General features: G+C 43.3%; 1 protein-coding gene across 1 annotated transcript; it reads right to left on the bottom strand.

The window, feature by feature from the left end:
• Positions 1-18294: 18294 nt before the first annotated feature.
• On the bottom strand, positions 18295-24440 carry SRP9 (signal recognition particle 9). The gene is made up of 3 exons (XM_086460650.1): positions 24334-24440; positions 21514-21582; positions 18295-19393 (listed from the first exon to the last, which is right to left on the bottom strand). The coding sequence occupies exons 1-3, from the start codon at positions 24403-24405 to the stop codon at positions 19274-19276; spliced, it is 261 nt and encodes an 86-aa protein (XP_086316776.1). The 5' UTR covers positions 24406-24440; the 3' UTR covers positions 18295-19273.
• Between the last annotated feature and the right edge of the window lie 3 nt (positions 24441-24443).

The raw sequence follows: 24443 nt of genomic DNA, 5'->3' as shown, positions 1-24443 counted from the left end.
CAAAGTGAAAAACAACCTGATTTCACAGCATATCTGCATAACCCAACTGCAGGGCTGCTGTGCTTTAGTCAAACAGCACAGATTCACCAAAAAAAAAAAAAAAAATTAAAAATCTATGTGAACGGTTTCATGTTGCAAGTAGAAAAAATAGTTACTCAGACTCTCTTTAATAATTAATGTTTTCAAGTATCCCTTTAAGTATGAGAAATGTTTGTAACATGGTTTGGGGAACAGTACTGTCATCATTTTAATGCATAGTTTTAAAGAATGTCATGTTTCCAACACTCTTTTGCTGGAGAATTGAGAAGACATGAAGTATTTCAAAACTTCTGTAAGGCAAGCAGTATTTGTGACACAGAACAGTGTTCATTCTCTCCAGAGCTGGAAGGTTTTGTTGGTTTTGCTGCTGCAGAGTAACTTGATGTTCTGAAATTGCTCAAAGGTATTCCTGGATCAAAATGGGCATTGTAACACAGGTTAATGGGAGTTCATGTGATTGTAGCAGGAGTAAAATTGACCTGTCTTGTAAGTGCCCTTATGTGACAGGACACATTTTAGCCAACCTCTTGAGTTTAATTTTCTAATGCCTGACAATGAATAAATAAATAAATAAAATGGTCAAAATAAGCACCCACTGAAACATTTGTAGAGAAGTCAGGCACTATGCAGACAGGACAGCAAGCTACAGAAATATATTGCTTAGACATGCAAGTGCTACAGCCTTGAAAAGTGACCTGAAATTCCTTAATCCTCAGAGGCTAGAGAAATGGCAATGATAGGCACTGAAAGAACTTGATCTGTTTATTCATTTCACTGGTCTTTCCACAATTTCTGTTGTTTGAGGAGGTGCTAATTTTTCTCCACAATGTTCTCTGAAGCACATGACAACAATCTTTTCCCACCTCCACTAAACTCAGGCCATAACTTACCCCAAAATTTAAAAGTTTGTCCAATTTCAGCTTGCCTCAACACATAAACCAATGCAGTCTAGGAGCCTCCAGAGCACAATTAAATTTTACTGCGAAGCAGAACTGGAGGGGCTTTTAGAAACCTCAAAACACTTTACATAGAAATAGTACCTGCCACAGTATTTAATAGCATTTCTATTACTAAGTCTTCACAGAGAAGAACAGCAACTTCCCTGAAATCACAGCACAACTCAGGCCATGTCTAGACTACAAAGGTTCACCAGCATAACTATGTAAACACCACAATATGAAAAATTCAAACTCTTGGCCAACTTCAGGATGTTTACAAAGCCCCATGACAAGCACCCATGCCAAGAGAAACGAGAGCTGCTGTCAGCACCAACCCCGTCGTTCAGGCAGGATGGCTGGGGTACCTAGAAAAACAGAGGACTCTTTCTCCTGGCATATGCAGTATCAGCACCATCACCTCCACCAACACGGCAACAGAGGCACAGCACCTAACACAGAGCTGCTTTACCCTGGAATGGAATCCCCAGCCATTCTCTAGCAAGAAACTCACACGTCCTAGGTCACTGCAGTATCCAGGTCTACAAAAATGTTTATGCTTCCCCCATCTCCTCTCAAGGAGACTTGAGAAATCAGAATTTTTGCAGCAGAAGACATGGGAGGGATTGCATGTAAACATGCGTACCTTGCATTTGCCCTGGACTGTGTGTACAAAGAACTCACTAGGTGAAAAGATCCCCATTTTTCCAAACAGACTTTAGGATAAGCTTGTTTACAGTCCAGCAATAAGCACCAAAATCAGTTTCAGGTCTCACGTAAGTTCTGTCTTCTAGCATGGAGAATTGGGGCTGGTGACAAATCAATTTGCATGAGATGTCATTTTGACTTAGAAGAAGCCATCTCTGATACTGGTTGGATTATTTTTTGCTAATACAGAGGGATCCCAAGTTGCTCTCTATATTCAATCTCTTTCAGTTCCCTTGAAAGTGCCTGTAAAATTCCTAATTACCACGAACATAGGGGCCTAGAGCTCCAACTACACTACATTTTTTTCCAAGTGCATAGGAGGAAGAAGAGAAAGGACAAAGTGCGTCAGCAGCATTTTAACTTGCACCAGTTCACAGCACACTCAAAGGGGTTGCTTTGCTGGTGAAGAGTTACTGGAACACAGCACATTCCTACCAACCTCTCCAGCCTGTGCTGAGAGGAAACCACTTAGAGCAAACACACTCAATGATTTCCCAAGTTTGCTATTCAAGCCAGTTCTCTAAAACTCCTGTGTGTTGAGAAACATAAAGCTGCCTCAGTCGTGATGCATCTGCACTAGAATTTCCTCCCCTAGTCACTACTGAGCTGTTGCGAGATGGAAGTTGTTAGCCCCTTACACTTCTTCCATGATACTGCAGTATAGCACCACAAATGTGGAAGGAGAAACAGGTACAATAAAACTTTTCAATACTTGCATTTTTCAGAGATGTAAACAACAAAGTGCTGGTGTTTTTATTCTCCGAAGTCTCTCGATGCAACCATGCTGGCATGTTCCTTTTAAAAATGACTACTTCAAAGGGAGTTCATGTTTTGGTTTGGCTTTTTCCTCTTTTTATGCCACCAAAGGCAAGACCTTAGAAGGAAATATTTCCATTTATTCCATGGTCAAGTACTTAGGCTCCAAGACTTTGCTGTACCCCAGGGTGGATACTGTTTGTACACAGCACTTAAATACCTTAGACAGTACTTTTATCCTAAAGAGTCCAAGGAAGAATGTTTTTGTTTTGCTACTTTAAAAACAAGTTTTGAAAGAAAAATGTTGAAGTGTGATGGATCCAGTAAATAGCCCAAAAAGTAGCTGCTCTTGAGGAAGGCCAAGTGCATCTCAAGAAATACACTGTTTGCAAGAAAACCCCAGAACTTCCTTACAGTATCTTACTGCTCCTTGTTGAAAACACTCTTGTTTTTTTCAGCATTTTTTGCATTTTGGTTTGCACTGTCCTCTGTTCATGCATTAACAGCAGAGCGAATAGCTCCACAGGAACAGAGTGATTATTATTTACATCAAAGCTATGTCCTGTCTCATGCCCTGTCTTCATCACTATCCAGTAACAGATGCCCCAGAAAACAGGGCTATTTGTTTTTTAGAGAGGTCATCTATGAAACAGCTTAATGGTAAAATCCCCATCTTGTTCTACTAGTAATCATTGACCTTTGCCTTGCAGCATTAGAATCCATCTGAAACATGTTATCGGAGAAATAAGCAACTGGAAGGACTTTCAACCTAACATCTGGAAACCTGTTTTGGCCCAAACACTATACAGCCCAGCTACTATGACTTGAATGACACACAATACCCAAACTCTGAGTGGTGCTATGAAGCTGTATCAGTGCAAAACAGCTAGCGCGTGGGTGAGGCACAAGCTCTACGAGACCGTGCTGCTTTCAGACACAGGCCAGAGGTGATCATGGTTTAGAGTTCATAACATTTTCTCTCCAAGGCTGGTTTACTAGCAGATCGCAAGGTAGCTCAGAGCACTTAGCACACTCTGATGCTGTCAGATACAAGGTTTATTGATTAATAATTACTCTGCAGGAGAAGTAACAGCTCAATTTAGAAGTGATGTTTCTGTTTATTTTTGTTCAGTTACATAAACTCCCCCATTAGGTTTGCTGAAAAGGCACCCCTCTGCCACAGCGTCTTTGTTTACAGATCGGTTCATTTGAAGAGCAGCAATTGCAGGTGACTCCTCCCAACAGATCTGAAGGCAAAACAACCCACTGAAGGACTTCAAAAACTCATGGCACCTTAGCAGTGTCCCCTAGCGCCGACAACCCAAAAGGGACTAAGACATGGCATAGTCCCAGAAGCTTCATCCTCAGTCCACGTCCTGCCATCTCTGGGCATCACATTTTTGTCACTATGTAACACCAGAGACAGACAGAAAACCATGAAGTGAAGATGTTTGTGTAAGAAAAACTTCCTATTTATGTAGTTTATGGAGCATTATGACAACCTGCAAAATAGCTTAGCAACGCAGGAATTGCTTTGCATACAGCTGATAACATCTCCCAGGTGAGCATAAAATGATACTTTTGACGTTGTAGGAAAGAAGGAGAGGTAGGCATCCCATGAAATAAAGCATCCTACGCAGAGAAGCAAATCAAAGACAGGAAATCAAATCCACAGAGTTTCTGGCTTGTCTCGATAAGAAATTTAGCATTTACATTTTTTATTGCCATAGGGAGGTGGCACACAATGCTATCTCCAAAACAGCAGGAAGAGATGATATCATCCTGCTCCACAATCTTTTTCTAGACTGTTTGCAATCAGGAATTAGCCAGTACAGCAGGAACTTAACTAGCGGACTACAACCAAGGAAAGGGGTCACCTCCCCAAAGAAGGAGAAACTACACTCTCCCTCCCAGGGGGGCAGCTATGCCTCTCCCAGGAGCGGGGCACACTGCACCCGGAGCAAGGTTGGGGTTCCATCACCACTGAGGAACACCCTATGCCTGCAGCAGAGGCACTGCCACCTTGCAGCTCTTCATCTGCTTTGCCCCTTGGACAACAGTAACAACCAACAGAGAGCCAGTCTGTGGCTCTGGGGGTACCCGTATGCATCGCCCAGGACTTGTACTTACGGCAGTTAGTCCCCGAGGCACTTCACTCCAGGGGAGTAGCTGGGTACCTTACACAACGTATTCCCACCTAATTTCTCCTACGATATGATGACGGTCAAGTGGTATCATCTCTTCAGTACTACACTGAAATCCAACAGGCACTGAGACCCAAGCCTAGCTAAGCATAAAACAAAAGTAGTGTGGGAGTAAGTTCACTTGTTACCCACTTTGCCTCACCCAGAGGAGGCATATTTATGCAACCACTGGCCGGTCAAAGATCATATCAGTCATAATTTAAAACACTGCATGCCACATTTTAAAAAGGAAGATGCTCAATTTACAAGAACACATATTTAAGCAACATCACTTGCTCTTTCAAATCTGCGCCCAACATATTCTTACATGCTGCTTAAAAACACGTCTTGTTTATCTCAGTTTTCCTTACTTTGCTCCTATTATGCTTGAACAAACCCACTTCCTTCAAAGAGTCTAAAAAAATACTTTGGGTTACATAAATGCAGACTGGCAGAATCCGACCTGGGATCTGTGTGATACCTGTTATTGTGACCTGATGACTACGACCATGATTCAGGGCGAAGGAGATCTACTCTCCATCTGCAGTAATTTCTGTTTAGGACTCTACAGACAGAAGAGCTGCTAAAGGATTCTTAAATCAGCACTGTTCAGTCACAACAATTAAGGATGCAAGAACTATTTAAAATTTCACAATAATGCATTTGATAGCTACAAGGTTAAGGTTAGATCATGCAAAGATTTTATCCTATTTATCCTATCCAGCCTTCACCCTATTTATTGATCCTCAAATTCCAACAACAGTAGAAGAGGTTTTTTGCCTGAGTGCAGAGAAGCGACAGAAGCCTGGCATACAACTCGGGGGTGAACACAGCTGAAAGCGGGGTGTCCTAGACAGAGCTCTGTCAAGTTACATGTTACAGTTAAAGAAGGGAAGGATATCATGCCGTAAAGTTTTTAAAACGGTTCATAGCCACTGTCCAGCCAACTGAGTGACACACTCCAATAAAAGAGACTCCAAAGAACATCACTTTTAATTTCTAATGTCAGAAAAGAAATTAAGAATACCACATTGTTCTGTTTTGCCTTCCACCAGTTTCCAGCAATAATGAGGTTAACCTCCTCATCCTATGCCAGTATCTGCATTTCACAGAGAGGGGTGGAAAAAAGTGCAGATGAACCAAAAGAGTTAGATATTACAGATAAGGAAATGAGATCGAGGCCATTGTTCCTCAGGCCTTAAAGGAAATTCGGGCACTATTTTTAGCTTCACTAAATCCTCCAGTGTACCAAAGAGTAAAAGTCTGCCCTCCTCCCCTGTGATGGTATTATGGCCAATGTTTTGCCCAGTCTGATCTCCAGACAAGACTCAGATTCATCCCGTATGGCTTGGTGGTACGGCACAGCGTGTGTCCTTCTGTTTACTGTGGGATTTTCCATTAGTCTAATTCTCTTAAGGTTCTTCCATGAAATCAGAGAGGGAAAGATCTTCTTTAACTAGCAGCTTTACAAGCTTTTTGTATTAGCACTGTTAGAAAACTGTGTTACTAAAAGCTTTAGTTATTAACACATCCAGAATTGCCATGTATGTGGTGCCTTAGAGAGAGGAAAAAAAAAAAAAAAAAAGAGCACAAACAGTGTGAAATCTTGCACTCCAGAGTATGTAAGAACAAAGGAACAAAGTACACAACAATCTTTCAGTTAAAAGAAAGTTTGGAGATAGAAATGATGAATATAAAGACTGCCAGAGGAAATTCCTGGCAAACCGCAAGACAGTAAGATGAGGTGCACACTGTAAATTTAAATTAGGATCATGACTCCGAGTAGTAAGGGCAGCATGTACAAAAACGTGTATAAGAGTGTAAAAAGAAAAAAAATATTTATTTTTTTTTTTTATAAATTGTGACTATGGAAACAGGAAGAGATAGAAACTTGTTATCTCTCTATAAAGACTTCATTCTCAAAGAGAAAAGGAACTTCGGATGATGAGAGAGGAGGGGAACAGATGGTAGTCATCATTTTCTGTCAAATAACTGCAACACCAAAAGGATGTGCCAGAGTAAACATGTAACAAGAACAATTCTTGCTACTTCATCTCTCTCTTAATAACAACTAAATATTTAAGAACTCTTTGGATTTCAGGCCTTCATCTAGAAAAGTGCACTACCTGTACCCACCAGATTAGAGCAATTAACACTCGTGATGAAGCAGCCAAGAGGACTACATCCTTCAACAGAGCTTTATTTTTGATTCATAATACATAGCCTTCAACCTGACAGAAAGACTCATCTTCCGTTAGACAGCAAAGCATACCCAGGCTACAGATGCGGTGGGCAGCCAGGGCATACAGAACAAACTGGTAAAGTAACAGTTACATGTCTTCACTGCAGAGTTCAAAAGAAGAAGAAAAAAAAAAAAAAAGAAAAATTGACTGCTGGGTGCAATAAATACAAGAAGAATTGCTTGAGGTAAAGAAGGAATGAAAAAAAAGATTGCTAAGCCTTTATTCATCTTCTAGATTACACCTAATCATCTCCAACAGAGATGTTTCAAAAAAAAAGTTGGAGGAATGTCAGAGAATAGCTCGCTTTTCAGAGAAGAAACCTAGAAAACAGCTCCCATTCTTTACCCCAGCAGGATCCCTCCATAAACATGATCACTGATAATTTTGTCATTCTGGCAAATGCATTAGAAGACAATGTCGTACACTACTGTAAAAACAAACTCACAAAGCATGGCTGCCATGATTCCCACAAAAATATTCCCAGCCCTGCCAACTGGAAAGTATTTAATCAACAGTGTGCTTAAATACATAGCAAAGCTGATAATGCCTCTTAAAAAAAAAAAAAAAAAAAAAGGCAAAACAAAATCCAGGGTATATTGAAATCACTGTGTTAGCCATCCTGCCTTGTCTACCACGACCAAGACACTAAAGCAAATTCCATTTTTGAAGTAGATTTTTTGTGCTTTACTATTTACACAAATACCCATTTACAAACACAATGATGATTTGATGATTTAATTAAAAATAATGTGTTCAGAGGAAGAATCCAGGACTTTTTCAGCAGTAGTATTCAGAAGGGAAAAAAGTATTTTCAGCATTAATTATAAGCAGACTAAAGCTCTTCAGAGAGAAGCAAGATGCTCTACTTTCCAAGTGACTTTTCTTTAGGGACTTACACAGTAATTAGAGATCTATTTGCCACGTTTGGAACTCTCACATTAAAGACGACTGCCCCGGTTCTAGGACTGTGTGTTGCACTGAGAAAACACTCTTGCAGGCTCAACGAAGCAGTGCAGACTCTACCACAGAGGTAAGGCTTTACGTCTGCTTATCTGGCCACAAAATTTGAATACTCCAACTATAATACAAGAAATGTGCATAGGAATATCTAAGATAATCAATTCATTTTGCCTAGAGCTATAAGCTATACTTCACCTACCACCCCCATCCCTGCTTTGCTACTTCTCCACTGACAAATTACTTGACAAACTATTAGTGAAGAAACAAGAATTTCTGGGAGCATTACCATTCCGGAATTATTACCCCAAACCTTTTTATTTACCTGTTGCAATTACTGAGAACTAATTGCCCATGTATATTCTACTAAGAAGCCTGAACTTGTTTCACAATGCTTGCCATAATAAAACATTGCAGTTCAATGTGTAAAAATACCAGGTAAGCCTGAAAGCTTTTCTGAAACCCTAGACAAACAAACAGGCCAAAAACATGGTATTACCCCACGGAATGACCAAATAGAAGAAGTACAGTAGATCAACAGGGGGGAAAAAAGGCCCTTTAAAACACCTAGTAATCCAAAATCTATTTTGGGCAATTCATACAGACAAACTGCATGTGGATTCTGGCTGTGCTGGTTATTGCCAACCGTGCTCTATTTTGAATTATTTACTTCAACACCATGACTGTCCCTATGAAAAAAATAACAAAATTTGGAAGAAATAAAAAACAAGCAGAATTTAAGCAAATCATACACAAGTTTTTATGTACAAATTCAGGCTGGAAAAGATGTAGAACAACGTCATAAACTTGACACTGTGCCAGGACCTTCCCCACAAAGACTTCAGCTCTGACAAAGATCTAATCCTTGTCCTTGGACAACTCCAACTGTGGATTGATTTTCAAAGCTGCCTAATTGCTTTTGGTGCCTAGATCCCATCGATTTTCAGTAAGCATTAGCAATTTGTGCACTCAAGTCTCAGTTTCAGCTTACTTCAGACAGGAGTAATATCCGTTTCAGAGGAGAAGCATGGCATCTCAGAACAATGGTGCCAATCAAAATATTAACCCTGCATTTGTGGTTGTGTAAGTAAATTTAAGACACTGCCTTCTAAGACTGATCCTTTCTCGCAGGTTCACCTACAATAACTAGGCAAGTTCTCTCATTCTACACAAAGCTATACTATGAAAATAAGGGAAGAGAAAGCAGCCTAATTCAATAGAACTGGAAAATTAAGCAATATGTACTTAATTAGGGTACGTTTTAACTGCAGGGCAAAGACAAAATCTCAACCAAATTCTGACCAACTGAGCCAAACTTGAGGAGCGAGTGCATCATTTGCTTAGTTTTTGCAGATTCCTCAGTTATGCAACAAAAACTTTAAAAGGTTCTCTTCTCATCCCTAAAACGCTTGTTCAGCAAAAGGAACTATGTATATGGTACTCAAACAATTTTCAGTTTTGGCAAATGACCCATAAACAAAACCCAACCAATCAAAAAAAGTCCAATTTCATATCCCCATTTAGAGAGGAGTAAAAAAAAATCAAAACCAAAATCAGACTAAACCATTTATATGCCAACAGTTAAAGCCACTTACTCTAACTTACTGGGGAAACCTGGCCAGATTCCCAATGAACACTGAATAAAATTGTTGCTTCCCTAAGTATTGTCAGCAGCAAGGCCAGCTTATCAGGAACTTTGAAGTGGACAAACAGCCCTGGCTCCAGCAAGCTGCTGGGGAATGTCACACCTACACTCCCCCAGAAAAGCCGATTAGGGCCTTCCTGTTCCCGAAATCAACCCAAAAATCCCCACCCGGCCCGCTGCTATTATTCAGGCTTTAACAATACCCATTGTCAATGGTATTTTGATACTACCAGCTGGCAGAGGAGCGCACGCTCTTTAAAACAGCGGTATGGAAGACGCGTAGGCGCAGAGCCCACTTTCAAGAGCGCGAGTCCCCGCTCCCTCTCTCTCGGGGTTCAACGTCTGCAGGCTTCGGCAGGAGACGCCGCACACAGAATAACCTGTAAAAGTTATTTCATTTACGGGACGGAAAGCTCAGGCCCGCGCTCTCGCTTCACTCCCTCCTCCCTTGGCGGCGCGGCGACGAGGGCAGGGGCACCACTTCACCCCCTCAGGAGGGCCCCGCGGTGCCCGCCCGCAGCGCGGGACGGCCCTCAGCTTCGCCCGCCGCCCCCTCAGCCGCCGGGACACGGCGGAGAGCGGGAGCGACAGCCGAAACGCGCGTTAAACGCTGCGGCGGTCCCGCCGGGCGGCCGCGGTAAGGCACAGCCCCACCGCTGAGGGGTTTCGCGCCTCTCCCTGAGGCGAGGCAGCACGACCGCAGGCCTCCCCTCGCACCCCGGCCGGCAGCCACCCGCTGTTACCTGCCGCGGCCGGAGCGGGGACTGCGCACGCCTCGCCTCGCCGCGCTCGCCGCTGGGGCCGCCCACCGGAGCGCCGGGAGAGGGGCCCGGCCGGCACCGTGCCCCTCCGTCCGCTGCCCGCTGGGAGATGTAGTTCCCTGCCGCCGCGGCGGGGAGCGCCGGGCCGCGACCCGGGCCGCAGCTGAGCGGTGCGGACCGGCCGGCTCCGCGGCCGCCGCAGCTGCGGACGGGCAAGGAGACGGCCGCGAAGGCTTCACCGCCCGTGCCGCCGGCCCCAGAGAAGGGTCGCTGCCAGCTGCCGCCCCCAGAGCTGGTGGCTCCCTGCCCCGCTGCTCTGACAACCGGGCCGTGGGGGCCGACGGGGCTCCCCCGGGCTCCGAAGCGCAGGTGGTCGCAGGGCGTTACAGGCCTGAGGCCAGCAAACACCGACTCACTGCTGTAACGCCAGAATGAGGACTCGGCCAGGCAGCAGGTAGCTGTTGAGGAGCGCCCACGCGAGCCTCCTTATCGGCCGGTCGGGCCGGCACTCGCTGCACTGTACCGGGACTGACTCGGGAGAGACGCGCCCGGCCTGCTCCACCTCCCCGCTGCTGTCCTGGGGTGCTTTTTCCCTGAACCTCTCTTGCCCGAGGCCTGACAGAGAAACCAGAGCAAGCCTCAGAAGGTCAAGCTGTAACAGCTAATCCCATCAGTAAGAACATAACAAGCAACTTAAATTCCTTATTGGCTCCTCGAGGTTTTTCCATTCAATCTCGGTTTTCATCTATCACAGCCTACTGCTTCCTCACAGGGGGCAGTGGAAGGGGAGGTGCTGATCTCCTCTCCGGTGTCCAGCGATAGGACACGAGGAAATGGAATGAAGCTGCATGAAGTGGTCACAGCTCTAAGCCTGGCAGAGTTCAAGGAGCATCTGGATAACACTCTTAGTCATATGGTTTAGTTTTAGGTATTCCTGCAAGTAGCAGGGAGCTGGACTTGATAGTGCTGATAGGTCCCTTCCAACTTGAGATATTCTATGATTCTAAAGAAGAGAAAGGAAAAACATTAGCAACTCCATGGTCTGGTGTTCCTTAAAGTTATTTTTGCTTTAGAGTCTTGAGCTGAGGCAGAGGAACATTACACAGCACTATATCCACCCTTAAAGCAGCTGGAATTTGTTACAGCAAAGAGAAATCAGGGGGAGGATATGGCCATGACAGAAACTTAAGGGACTACTGGTGTGACGGGAACTGCAGAGAGTTTGACAAAGATTGATGTAAGCACAGAGAAACTGACAACAACAGATGTGGTTGAACAGTTTTTATCTTACAATATAAGCAATGATTTTTAAAAAGATATTGATGACAAATTATTATGGGGAATTCCTGATATCTAATCATTAGGAGTTGTAGACTGGTCATCAGCCAAATAAAACAATGTCAAGTAATATGCAATTTGCATTACAGAAAAGTAAATGAATTGCTACAATCTAGGCAGATACTCCAACACAAGAGTTTGAGCTGAAGAATCTTCTCATTTGCTAAAGACTAAGCACTCTTTTTGATATCCAGAAAAACTATTTTCTTATACCATTATTGGATAAGGAAGTTGGTCATGCATTTATTATTAATGCTTCTGTGACACTGTGTGAGCTGGCACAGGCAGGACACAGGAACAACAACAAAACCGTGGATGAAATGCAAAGGGAAAATTAATTTTTGTTACCTTGCCAGCCGGGGGACATCCAAGGCAGCACCTGGGCAGAGGCACACAGGTGGGAACACAGGCACCAGAGCTCAGTCCATGCTAGAGGATCACTCAACCTGCTGGTTTTGCCTGTATTGCAGGGATTCGCCCACATACAGTTTACCACTGTGCTTTCATCTTTCCCACGGCAGGGCAGGAATCTCGGGCATGTTCGATAGGGTTCCTCTGAGCCTATCACAGGCCTATGTTATTGAAACACAGATGTTCTACTTGTCCAACTCACAAGGCTAAACAACAATTACTGTGATGTATGTGTTTTTCTACACCTCAGCTGCAGGTCACTTGAGCATGTTTATAACACTCCTTGCCAATCTTCTGTAATTTTCCCACAGGCACCTACACACCTACTCTTTGCGGAGAATCTCCCTGTACCAAAGCTCAGATTTGAGAACGAAAACCTCTATTAACACCCACAAGTAGAAGATGGTAGGGATGCAATTGTGTAACAAGCCTCTTCCCCCAAGCCAACCAAAAAGCCACTATGATCAGCTATATAGAGGAAAGTAAGAGGAACATGTCTTAAAGATCTAAAGAGAATAAGTTTAAAACAAATGAAAAAGAAAAGAACGAAGTTTAATACAGAGGCCAAAAGAATGAGGAAGGAAAACACTCTGATCATGAAATCAAAACAGTCCATTCTGACCACCAGTGAAATCATATCCCATAGGCGTTTCCACATTTGTGTTTCAAGCGTTGGCCACCTAGACGTATTCTGGAGGCACCTTAAGAATTTATTGGTTTGCAGCTACTGCACACTGAACCATTACTATTACAGTCACATACGCCTTTCAACATGCTGATCCCTTCTTAAACCCCTGCCCCAACATCAGCGCCTTAAGAATGTTAAGAATTACAACACAGTTTTATAAATCCATGATATAATCTTCACCTTGTATCGTGTGTTCAGTTCTGGTTGCTCCATTTGAGAGGCTTCCAGAGTGTTACAGGCCTCTAAGGAGAATATCAATCTACAATCTTTGGTTCCACACTTTCTGTACCATTCATATGAACTAGAACAATACAGAAACAAATCCAGACGTACCTAGTTTTTAGGTAAATGTTGTATGGCATGTACCTTACAGAGCATTTAGTGGGACAGACAGGAGCTTTTTACCAGGAAGCTGGGAAATTACAAGGCGCAAGTTATTTAGGCTGTGGTTCCACGGCCTAAGCCAACCTAACTGCTGGTGCTTTTGCTCCCATCGTTCTCCTCACCCCTCTCGGGAGCTCTCAACCCTTCCATTTCACCTACTGTAGCACTCATTTGATGTTCTGTGAAGCCACCTGAGCCTACTAACCAGGCAGAATACCAAGCCATCAGCTCTCCAGAACACTAAGGAGTTTTCTGATGCACAGGTAGATAGAAATGGTTCAGCTGAGGCTCCGAGGCACACTAGGATCGGTGCCACAGAGGCAACAAGGATCAGCTCCCAGTTGTTATCGTGACCAAAGCTGGTACAGAATCCCAGTCTTTGCACATTTATTAGGTGATCAATAGGGAATATTGCTGCAGTGGTTAAGCAGCTGCTTGCTCTGTTAAAAACACAGTTGGTTATTTGCATGTTTAAATATAGTCATGTGTTATGTGGGTCTGCTGTGTGACCAACACAGAGAAAGGTTTCCTCTGGGCACAAACAAACAATCCCTGATGAATCTTCTTTTTTTTTGTTGTTTGGTTACTGCCCTCAGCCGTACAATAGCACTGCCACAGCAAATGTGTTTAAAACAAATTAAATAGAAAATCCCCAGCCGCCAATCACTCACTGAAAAGGTCAGTTTCCCTCCTGCCCCCAGATTTCCAAGGTATATTTTATGGCAATTTGAAGTAAGACATTGACTTTCACACGGACGTGTCTGAGGCATTAGTTCATCCTCCTGCCTCCCGACTCCTTAAAGGAGCAGATGCCTTCGGGAGGTAACATCTTTAAGCCACACACAGAGTTCGCCAGAGCTCATTTGTCAGTGCCCTTAGGCAAGCCTTTCATCTTCCAGCCACATAATGGTAGCAGAACTGTATTATAGATGGCTGCATTTACATGCATGAGCAATCCAGTTAAAAATATATATTTTCGCTAGCCCATGCGAAAGGCAAATTCTCATTTGCTCACTACCAGCCAGCAAAGCCATTCAGTACATTTCCAGAAAACTCAACCCCCTCTCCAAGAAACCAGTCTTTGAAATCTTGCTGTAAACATATGCCTATAGTCAGGAAGATTCTGCTTAGTAGAAGCAGAACAATGCAGATTAGTCCTTTTATGAACAGATACCACTTCTAGACAAAAAAAATGAACCAAACATGCAAACACAACTTCAAAGGAAATACAAAACGCAATCTTTCCCGGACCTGTCCGTACAGCTGATGTTTTACGTTCTAACAAAAGGACTAAGAATCCCCACAAAAAAAGGGGACAGAAGAACGTGAGCACACAATCAAAACTTGCTACAAAAACAAAGCAAAATATCCTCAGAGCTCGTCTTGATTCAAGTAGAAAACACTTTCATAAATACCAACATTACTATTTAAGAGAAACACTATACTCTTAGTTTCATAATAACGACAGCAACACCTAGGAGCTGTCTGCATGGGGAGTACTAATGGGTTGACCACACTGGTCCTTGCTAGAAGACTGGCCATTGCCACGTAAGAGCACTCAGAGATGGCACTCATGACTTAACTATTTTCTGCCATTCTAAAAACATCTTCCATTCCCATTACTGGACTCTGAGAACACACACCTATAACTGACTTTGGCACAGCCTAAGAAAATAAGCACATACCTTCACCAGAAACAAAGACTAAGTTCAACAATAGGGCCTGTACTTGCATGAAGGCAGTTAACTGCTATCACACTGTGACCATGTTTTTATTGGCTCAGTTCCCACTGACTTCAGTTTCACATGGTCCGGTTTAAGCCCCCATTCCCCTGGGAGCATTTAGTCTGTCAAAACAGTTACAGGACCCATACAAGTTTGCAAATAAGCAGGGGTTAGCAAACTACCATGCTTTGTATTCTGCTGAGCAAATAACCTGCTGCTAAAATACTGTGGTATCATTCTCATCTCAAAAATAACATTTCTACAGACTAAAAAAAGCCCATTTCTGCCTTCACTGCATAGTGATTCAAATTAAATACTTCAGCCCAGCATAAATATCTGGAAGCCAGTCTAAAGAGTCTACTTATCGTAAAAGCAGTAAGAGATGAAAGGCATATTTTTATGTCATCCCCAGCAAAGACAATTCGACTCTTGCTTGTATTTAAATACCAGTCCCTGAACTCTCAAAGCCTTTGCAAAAGATAGAATCTTCATAAACAGTTGTTTTGAGTTATGCAGCATCTACCTTCAAAGGGGCATCAGCTTTTCAGAATAGGCACCCCCACATCTTGAAAAGCAAATCACTAACTTAAGCAAAAAGCTAGATGTAGTTCTTCATAGACTAGCTTCCTTAAAAAAACAAAACAAAACCAAAACTGTTACCTGATAACTTTCTTGACCAAAACAGCATTGTTTCAGTCAATTACATTTAAGTTACCTCAGCACAAAGCATTGTGCAAAGAACAGTTTTCAGCTAAGCTCCTCCCCCCTGCGGTCACCCACTAATGCCCACAGACTCTGGATGGAAATGGGACCTGTGCAGAACCTGCAGTCTAAATGAGAATGAGTTAGACAGAACACCCCCCCCATTTGCTATACATTAATTTTTCCACGGTAGGCCACAAACTTAATTTAAAATGTGGCTACAGTATCATTTCTGTGGTATAATTTTATCTCCTCCTCAGCCAGGAACAGAAGTGAAAAAAGCTGAGGTGCATTGGGGGACAACAGCGTGTTTCCGTATGAAGCTGCATGAAGCGAGAGGATTTGTTCTGCCTACGGCAAGCGGGCTAACGCGCCTTCCAGCTGACGTAACCCTTTGAGATCAACCTGTGGTAATAAGTGATCGTCTAAGTCTTACTGACTGCATCTGGCAGAAACCAGGGTTTCTTCACATTTATTACAGCAAAATGCTGAATATTGACTACTTTTATACCACAGGAAGGAACTTACTGAGATGAAATATATTTTGACAAGTTAAAACATTTTTTAAAGCACCTGCTTGGCTTCAGTTCCATTTACCATTTTGACAGACTCAGGCACCAAAGCATCCAATTTTCCAGAATAAATCTGTCACTCTCAAAAGTGTTAGGTCGGGACTCCAGTGGAAACAAAAGTGTCTTTCATAAGGACCTCTGAAACAAAGACCTGTGACAAAAACTCTCACTTCTACAGATAATTTAAGGATCTTCCTGTAATCCAGAATACACTCAGAGAATGGACTAGATACAGAGAAGCTCGGGGTTAAAACCTCTAAAGGAAAATGGAAGTGATGTAGTTGCACATGAGAGCACAAAACCAAAGTCAGCTTAAATGCTGTGCACAAAGGATTGAAACTAAGACACTGAAAGTGAGAACACCAGAAAAACAAGAATAAATTCCATAGGTAAAGTAATCCAATTTCTTCGCCTAATAACAAGACCTATATTCTCTATTAAACTATTCTCACAGAACAATTACTGAAGATAGCTAACATGCAGCAACAAAATTAGCTATAGGAAGGGAAATATCCTCCTCCTCTTCTTTTTTTTTTTTTCCACTCTGCTCTGCTCCACTGCCCCTGCAGAGGTGGTTACCTGTCTGTAACGGCACAGGCTGCCCACCTGCTCCTGCGCTGCCCACTCGCAGCCTGGCACAGGCACACGCTCCCAGCTGGTGACTAGAAGCATTTGCTGATGCGCTGGGCTGCCAAATTCAGTGCTTCCCATGCACCGCGTTCCATCACCCCTCTGATGCAGCAGCCCCATTAACCTGATTTTTTCATCACATACCAGTGGATACATTCAGGTAGTTGGCAAGATGATGGACTAACTCACTGAAAGCCAATTAGGAAAGGGATCGGTGTACGTGTGCACACAGGCGCGCTCTCACCAGAAGTGTAAGCACAAAAAAGCAGAGCTTCGAGTTCACACCGCTGTTCTACCACCCCATGAACACACTATCGAAGCTGCTGAAAATTCCAGGATACAGTCAAGAAGCACCTGTCTTTCTAAATAAGTTTCCAAAAGCTTTTTCTTTTTTTTTCCTCCTTTTGAACAGCAGCTTTGTCAAGATTCTTGTGTGTTATGACTGCACAGAACTGCCCTAGTTTTTCTGTGAGTATATAGAGAACAAGCTTAACACCACATACTCTTACGGAAGTAGCATTAATATTTCCTTATGGCTTTACACAAGTAAATTCTGAATTCAGAAAACTAGAAATCCATTTCCCTGCCTCTTTTGCTTGACAACTGCTACTCTAATATATAGTGCTGCAACCACCCCCCTCTAAAACCCATGTAAGTACATAGCTTAAGCCTTTCAGCCACTTGGTACACCAAGTCTGTCTACAGTCCTTTCTCTCTCTCATCCTCCATGCACAAGCAAATACCACTCAAGCTTTTCTGTGCCTCAGCTCACAGAAGACATCTACATGCCAAACCAATTTATAAGATGTCCAAACATTACACTAAAATAGCTGCAGCCTTTTCACCTGCCAATTTAACAGCTTAAATCCTCACTTCATATGACTTCATGTAGCAACCATTCGTACTGCAGAACACGCTTTGGACAACAATGGTTAACTACTTAATATACTATATTGCAAGTATTAAGAAAATAATTTGGAGCATCAAGAAAAAGCATTACAGTATCTTATTGAATTTTAACTATGACAAAGTTTAGCCTTCTCTATGGATTTATTTGTATTTCAAAAGCCAATACAAGAAAAAGAAAAATGTTACATACGTACCAGTCAGTCCTGTAGACTAGAATTTGAATAGTCACTGGGCATTTAGCACTGCCGTATTTTCCAACAATATGCAACATGGTATGTTCAGCTGAAAGGCTGGGCTAATTGCAATATTCAAGCCCGGGTTTTTTTTTTTCCTGAGCCCATGGCAAATCCAGGAACTCCACTGCTTCAAGCAGCTCAATTACTTTTATGAAGTGACAGCAGGTAGCTATTTCAGTACATTGTTTTGTTATATATAAATGCCACTACAGACAAAGCTCTGTATGGTTCTGCTTTACTTTCGCAGCTTGGTTTAACCCAAAACATTAGTCCTGGCAAAGCCTAGTTATACCAATAGCATAATTACATTAAAATATTCAGCTGGGTTTAAGTACACAAGATCTAGTCAAAGCAAGTATCAATTTCAGCCACTGGGTTTTCAAGCGAAAAGCCTTTGGAAAGACAACTAAGGCTTCTACCGCCCTGCCAGAGGTAACAATGTGAAACAAGTCTAAGCCACAGGAGCACTGGTCTATTTTTGACAGTGGTATTTAAGTATTTATTAAGCTGGTTTTCATCCATTTGTTCAGTTGGCCAACATCCATCTGCCCCACGTAACATTTGAAAATACACAGTTAGCAAGCTGCTAAAATAAGGAATTTGGATAGTGTTTGGTTACATTTTTCCTATTGACATAATAGGCAAGAGCTCCCAGAATTTGTCTGGCCAATACTTCAACTCTGCCTCAAGCAAGGATGGGAAAAGGTCCCCCTCCTAGTATAAAACGGTTCAAGTATAGGAAAAAAGCCACTGACAATTTTTTAATAACAGTATTTGCGTAAGTTTCTCACCGATCTCCAGCAATATTCAAGCGAAGTGTTACTTTAATTTTTAAAATACAGAAGTTTAATTATTTAGCCAATATAACAGTTCTACAAACTGCATCACAGCTCTTAGACCAAGATCAATACTAAAAGCTAAAATCTTGCTAGCGACGGTGCTAATACAGATTGGCAATTTTAACATTTCAGTTCAGAAAACATCCATTCTTCTAAACCCCACTGATGTATATCATTTATGTAAATATTTATTAGATCCAGTCATCACGCTACAGTATTAGTCAGGTTAATAAACCTTCTCACTGTGAGAATACACCAGCATAAGGTATGAACACAAGGAAATCTGTATGAAATTTTATAGCAACTTTCCAGAAATATGCTCGTGGTCCATCAAATTCAGACTGTAGATTTAAAATATTTACTTGTCATCTTAGCATACCTAATGTGTAAGAATAGTTTCTTGTTGATTCCCAAAAATAAATATAAGCTTTCAATTGAAAGCATTTATTTTCCTAGTTTTCCAAAGTGGAGTCTGGGGGGGAAAAATGCTTCAGACTTGTCATCAGTCCACTTCAGTACATAAAAGCATCTTCTGTCCCAGCATTCGTTCAAATCCAAGAGATATTTTCTTCCAGTGAAATATGACTGGAGCACTCATTTTATTTCCAGCAATTCAGTCTGTTTCCATGGCAGCACTGCGGGATTCCTTCGCCACCATGAGTCGCATTAGCTGACTGTGGAATTTCTCGATCTTCTTTACGTCTTGCGCCTGGTCTGTTCTATACAGCAAACACTGGAAGAGAAAGTTGCTCAATATCAGATTTCACTTGAACTTGTTTTATTCTGTTTATAGTTGCAATGAATTTGTACTTAAATTCAAAACAAGGTAAGTACCTAAATGTTCATTTGTGCCATGCTGTTACCACAAGGCAGCACCAGCACATATCTACCCTGCTTTAAAACACAAACACATCTGTGTTTACATTTCAGTTTCTCCAAAAGGCTCATGCCTTCCAGCTTGAAAACAGAGAAGCTCATGATATATCCTAGTTTCTTGTCTCTCTCAACAAGGGTGCTAAAACTTGGGGTTTACAGCTATCTTAAAGACAGACAAAAGCTGTTTGTGTGGCCCAAAAACAGAACCAGATTTTAAACCTGAAATTACTTTCCTATTCTCCATATTCTGAAAGTCAGGTTATTTTGCCTTTCAGTCCTTAATGTGACACTGCCAGTGACATACAATCAGTTCAGTATTTCCCACTGAAGAGGATCCCCTCCCCCAAGTAAAATCTGTTTCTAAGACAGTCCTAAATAAGGAACATAGCGTCTGATTTAAGATGAAAAGGAACTCCTTCATGTGACAAGCCTGTAAATGGAAAAGAAATAAGAGTAATATGCCAGTGACTTATCACAGAAAGACTGCTTAGGGTTGGTTTTGGGATGTTGGGTTTTTTTTTTGCAGACCAAGTAATTCCTTACACCTGTACAGCTCAGTATGACTGCCCAGGCTGATTTAACAATGAAAAAAACCCCCAGAACGTTCCATTCTTCAGTGCCATCAACACAGCAAGTTTTGCCAGCATTAAATTCCTATTTTAATTCAGAGACAAACAGTAGGAAACAGTTTATTTTTTCCTTCAGCTATATTAGTTCTACAGACTGAGCATGAAGGAAAACTTCCCTCCCCACCTTTAGGAAAAAAAAAAACAAAAAAAACAAAAAAAAAAACCCGAACACACAACAAAACCAAAACCCAAAACGAAACCAATCCCCTGCCCTGCCACCAGTGTAACCTGCTTCCAGTCACGGAAAGCTGTAAGAAGGCCTATACCTGAAAGGAGTTCATGTTAGTGAATCACCTCACTCCAACCTCCCCTGGGGAAGATTTCAACTAAATTGCCCTCCATTTCCCCCTGTTACCAGTGCCCCAAACTCAACACCTCACCCACTTTAAGCCCTATTAGCGTATCAAGGGGCGTCACCACTGGAGTTTCACATCTCTCCCAGGTATTGGAAATACCAGTGCCAGACTGCTTTTCCTCGAAAGAAGGAACCTGATTTTTTCCAAGTCTGAAGGCAAGAGAAGGGCAGACTACTGTTGCATATTCCAGACTTCAGAAAAACAACAACTTGGCTACGACATCACTAGCACCAAGAACCTGCTGCTGGCGTGCACATACACTGATGCACTTCGACCTGCTGCCCACTCACCATCTCACATCCTATCCCCTCCCACGCTCCTGAGCGCCCTCCCAGACTATTCAGAACAAGGGCAACCAATAAGTGCAGCTGCTCCATCTCCACGGCAGCAACCCTTGAAAGGACACCACGGAGTTCCACCTCATGTACACGTTCCATGGTTTTTACTGAATGCTTAACTGACGCTGTAACCGCAGTGCAGAAAATGGGATCTCTGAAGTGCAAGCGAACCTTGCCATTCAGTCTCACAATCACTCCGCTGTCTCACAGTCACAAAGGAGGACCTTAACCTACAGCTGGAAGTCGTCACCACTCCGAGCAAATAAAAAGGACCACAATGACACTAGTAAAATCATCTGTTTGAAGATGCTCCTGAAATGCTTCAGCAGAAGCTACCAATGTTGTTCCACAAAGCATTTTCAGACAGAGAATTTTGTAGTGCTCATTATCCTTGTTTTCATAGAACCCTACACCAATTATGTCGACACCTGTAAAGAACATTGAAGCATCAGAACTTTTCCTGGACTGCGCAGTTGAACCACAGGTCAATGTCAGTCACAGACACCAGCAACTAAGAAAGGCTGAGCGCAAGTTTTTTAGAAAACTGTCAGGCACTCCCAAGGCAACAGCTAAGAGCTCCCAAGCTGACTGACAGCAAAATGCAAGTCTGAGAGGTACAACAAGCCCTGAAAGGGGAATATGTTCTGTACTTACAGCTACATCATCTGTTACTTTGATGCAGAGGTTCCCATCACAGTGTCGATATTTGAGAACAACTCGCACCTGAAATGACAAACATTTTAAGAATTAACATCTATAGCTTACAATTCTCAGAACATATCTGAAGTAAACCTGCCCAAACTCAGGATACCTTTTATTATAATTACATACTACTTCACATTTTCACTACCTCTGTGGTGGTCACTGATCCTGCGGCCAAGATGGTATTCAAGTTGAACCATCACATTTCCCTGCCTAGCACGTTAAACTGGTATTACAGCAGCATCACGAAGCTAAATATCAGGCATGTTCAACACCACTGTAAATACAGCAACGACAGATGCAGAGACCTCAGCGTCAGGCAAGATAATTCATAACAGTCATGTCGATACAAGACACCCCCTCACCGTATATCACACCTCAGAAAAACTACCCGGAAGCTTGTGTTTATGAACTTGAAACACTTAAAAAAATATATATATATATATATAGTTCTACATGAAGACTTGTAAGGGATTACCCAAGTGGGGCAAGCTCAACATTACTACTTTTTCTTCTATGGTACCTAAACTATTAGGTAAAAAAGTCATATTTCCAGTCACTACAGTTATTTCAATAGCTGCACTGCAGGCAGATTTGAAGTGTTCTCACATTTTTGCAAGTGGAAAGGGACAACAGAAAACACTTTTAGAGTAATTAAAAATCAGAGGACTGAAGAGATTTCTTTCAAATTAAATAGCTTTTAAGACTCAATAAGGCTAAATTTAAAGTCTGAAAGCAAGCATTCAACTTCTCACTAAAACAGTTACTACTGTAGCCACCCGCCCTGAGCTGTGCAAGTCCACAGTCCCTCTGGACTCTCAAATCACCAAAGTTCTCAAAGTCACAGTGATAAAAATCAACATCCTCAGCAACTGGCTGAGCATTAAATGTTTCCTCCTGAATGAAGAGCTGGCCACAGAGACTTTGTTTCTACTGTTTCTAGCCTCGGCTAGCACCAGTAACTAGGAACAAAGCAAGGTGTCCTTCCGAGAACATTCTGCACTCAAACTATAAACAGGTCTTTGTTGTACAGAGTGACCTGTGCTAACGGTCAACAACCTCCTTGACTACAAAATGTGTTTTGAAATTCCTGCTCCAAGATGGATCTCACCACAGATTTATCCTTCTTGTTTAACAAACTGTCATCTTCTGACCGCAACAGCGGTGTAACAGGCCATCTCTTGACTGAGCAGGCCCAAAAGCACAAGAGAGGCTGCCACAAACAGCAGGCACAGACTTGACAGGTAACTTGCTCCTGCAAAAGGCAACACCACTCGCTGCCTAGCCTCACCAGCCCACAAAGATCACACACCCATCTCCCACAAGTCCTTTTCTTCCTTCAGTTTCCTGACAAGCCCAAAAAAGGTCTTCAGGCTAGTTCTCCAGCAAATTAAAAGGAGGGTACTCATGCTGTGACTCTGGGGCCTACATAAATGCCTTCTACTGCCAGGGATGGGGAGTGGTTGCCTTTGGAGGGCCCTTAAGAAAAGGGGAAAAGCAAGTCCTGGCTGCATTGACGTCCCTCCTCTTCGGTTTAATGGAATGTTACGGAGCATAAGAAGCTAAAACAGGGCAATTTTATTGCCAGTAGATAGGTGGCAATTACACATGAAGTGGTTTGCTATGGTAATTAAAGCCAGACACTAAACACTACTTCTGAAGGTTCCTCCATGTCCCCTATTTCTGGTGAAGAAAACGAGGCCTTTTCTACTGAAGTTCTCAGGCACAAGTTCCACATTACCTTTTGTGCTGCTTTTTGGCTGAATTACAATGCTTTTTCTGAAAACTGAAGTTACTTTTTAAACATTTGCACAAACTACACGCCCAGAAGAGCTAGCAGAAACAAAAAGCACATATACCAACAAGTTAATTCCTACAGCAATTACTCTTTAGGAAGCAAACACCTTCCAGTCTGATATGATGCTGCAAGTGACAATGCAGGATAAGAGTTAACAAATGCTTTCTTTCGATTTTTAGGAAGACAAATTCAAAGACTACAGTCTTAAATGTTGTGAACTCATACAGTAAACCAATTCTCGATACACTCTTCATTCAGCAAAGCGCTTAATCCCCGTTTCTAACACACGGGCACACTGCAAATAAGCACTGAAGTTCGGTTCTCGAGGTTCATACCTGTCGCTGATACCAACCCCTGAAACACCGTCCCCGACGTACGTTTTTGGGGTGTTAAACGAGAACTTTCTCCCGTTTCGTGGAAAAGGAAGGTCAGGTGCGATACCAGCAAGTAACCCCTTCCCTGCTGCTGCTCCTTGCCTCCCCCGCGCAGGCCGCTAGAACCACACCTCGAGAAACTCTCCCAACCGGTTACCGCCGGCCGCCGCCAAGCGCAGCCAGCGGCGCACAGCCGGGCCCACCCTCGGGAGCGGCACAGCAGCGCTCCCTGCGAGACGCCGCAGCGGACTTCGCGGCCCGACTGGGACACGCGGCCTACCCGGGAGGCCGCACCGCCCGGCTCCGCGGCGGGCTCCACGGCGCGCCGGGGCTCAGGGAACCGCCTGCCTCCCCGGGCGGCCAGAGCACACCAAGAGAGAGTGCCCGAGCCACGAAGCCGCCCCCGCCAGCGCCCACCGCCTCACCAGAGGCGCTCCTCCCCAGGCCTACCGCGGGCAGCAGAGGCCCGACCGACCATCCTTACCGACCGTCCTTACCTCCCGCCCTCCCGCCCCCGAGGCCTCCCGGCCCGGCCCGGCCCGGCCCGGCCCGGCCCGGCCCGGCCCGGCCCGGCCCCCACCCCACCCCAAACCACCCCACCTTCATGGGATCGGCGAGGTAGAGCTTCTCAGCAGCGCGCGTGAACTCCTCCCAGGCCTGGTAGTAGGGCATGGCGGGGCCGACCCGGCGCGATGCTCCGCTCCCCCCGC

Source organism: Leptosomus discolor, chromosome 2 (genome assembly GCF_034619465.1).
Source record: "Leptosomus discolor isolate bLepDis1 chromosome 2, bLepDis1.hap2, whole genome shotgun sequence".
Classification (NCBI taxonomy): domain Eukaryota; kingdom Metazoa; phylum Chordata; class Aves; order Leptosomiformes; family Leptosomidae; genus Leptosomus; species Leptosomus discolor.
This window is presented reverse-complemented; position numbering and strand designations above follow the sequence as displayed.

What these genes read in the sequence shown, in the direction of transcription:
- SRP9 (XM_086460650.1), bottom strand. Translation starts at nt 24,405, where the DNA reads ATGCCCTACTACCAGGCCTGGGAGGAGTTCACGCGCGCTGCTGAGAAG. An exon ending in ACCTCGCCGATCCCATGAAG is followed by an intron (nt 21,583 to 24,333) that starts GTGGGGTGGTTT and finishes TTGTCATTTCAG; the next exon opens with GTGCGAGTTGTTCTCAAATA. An exon ending in AAGTAACAGATGATGTAGCT is followed by an intron (nt 19,394 to 21,513) that starts GTAAGTACAGAA and finishes TTTCTCTTCCAG; the next exon opens with TGTTTGCTGTATAGAACAGA.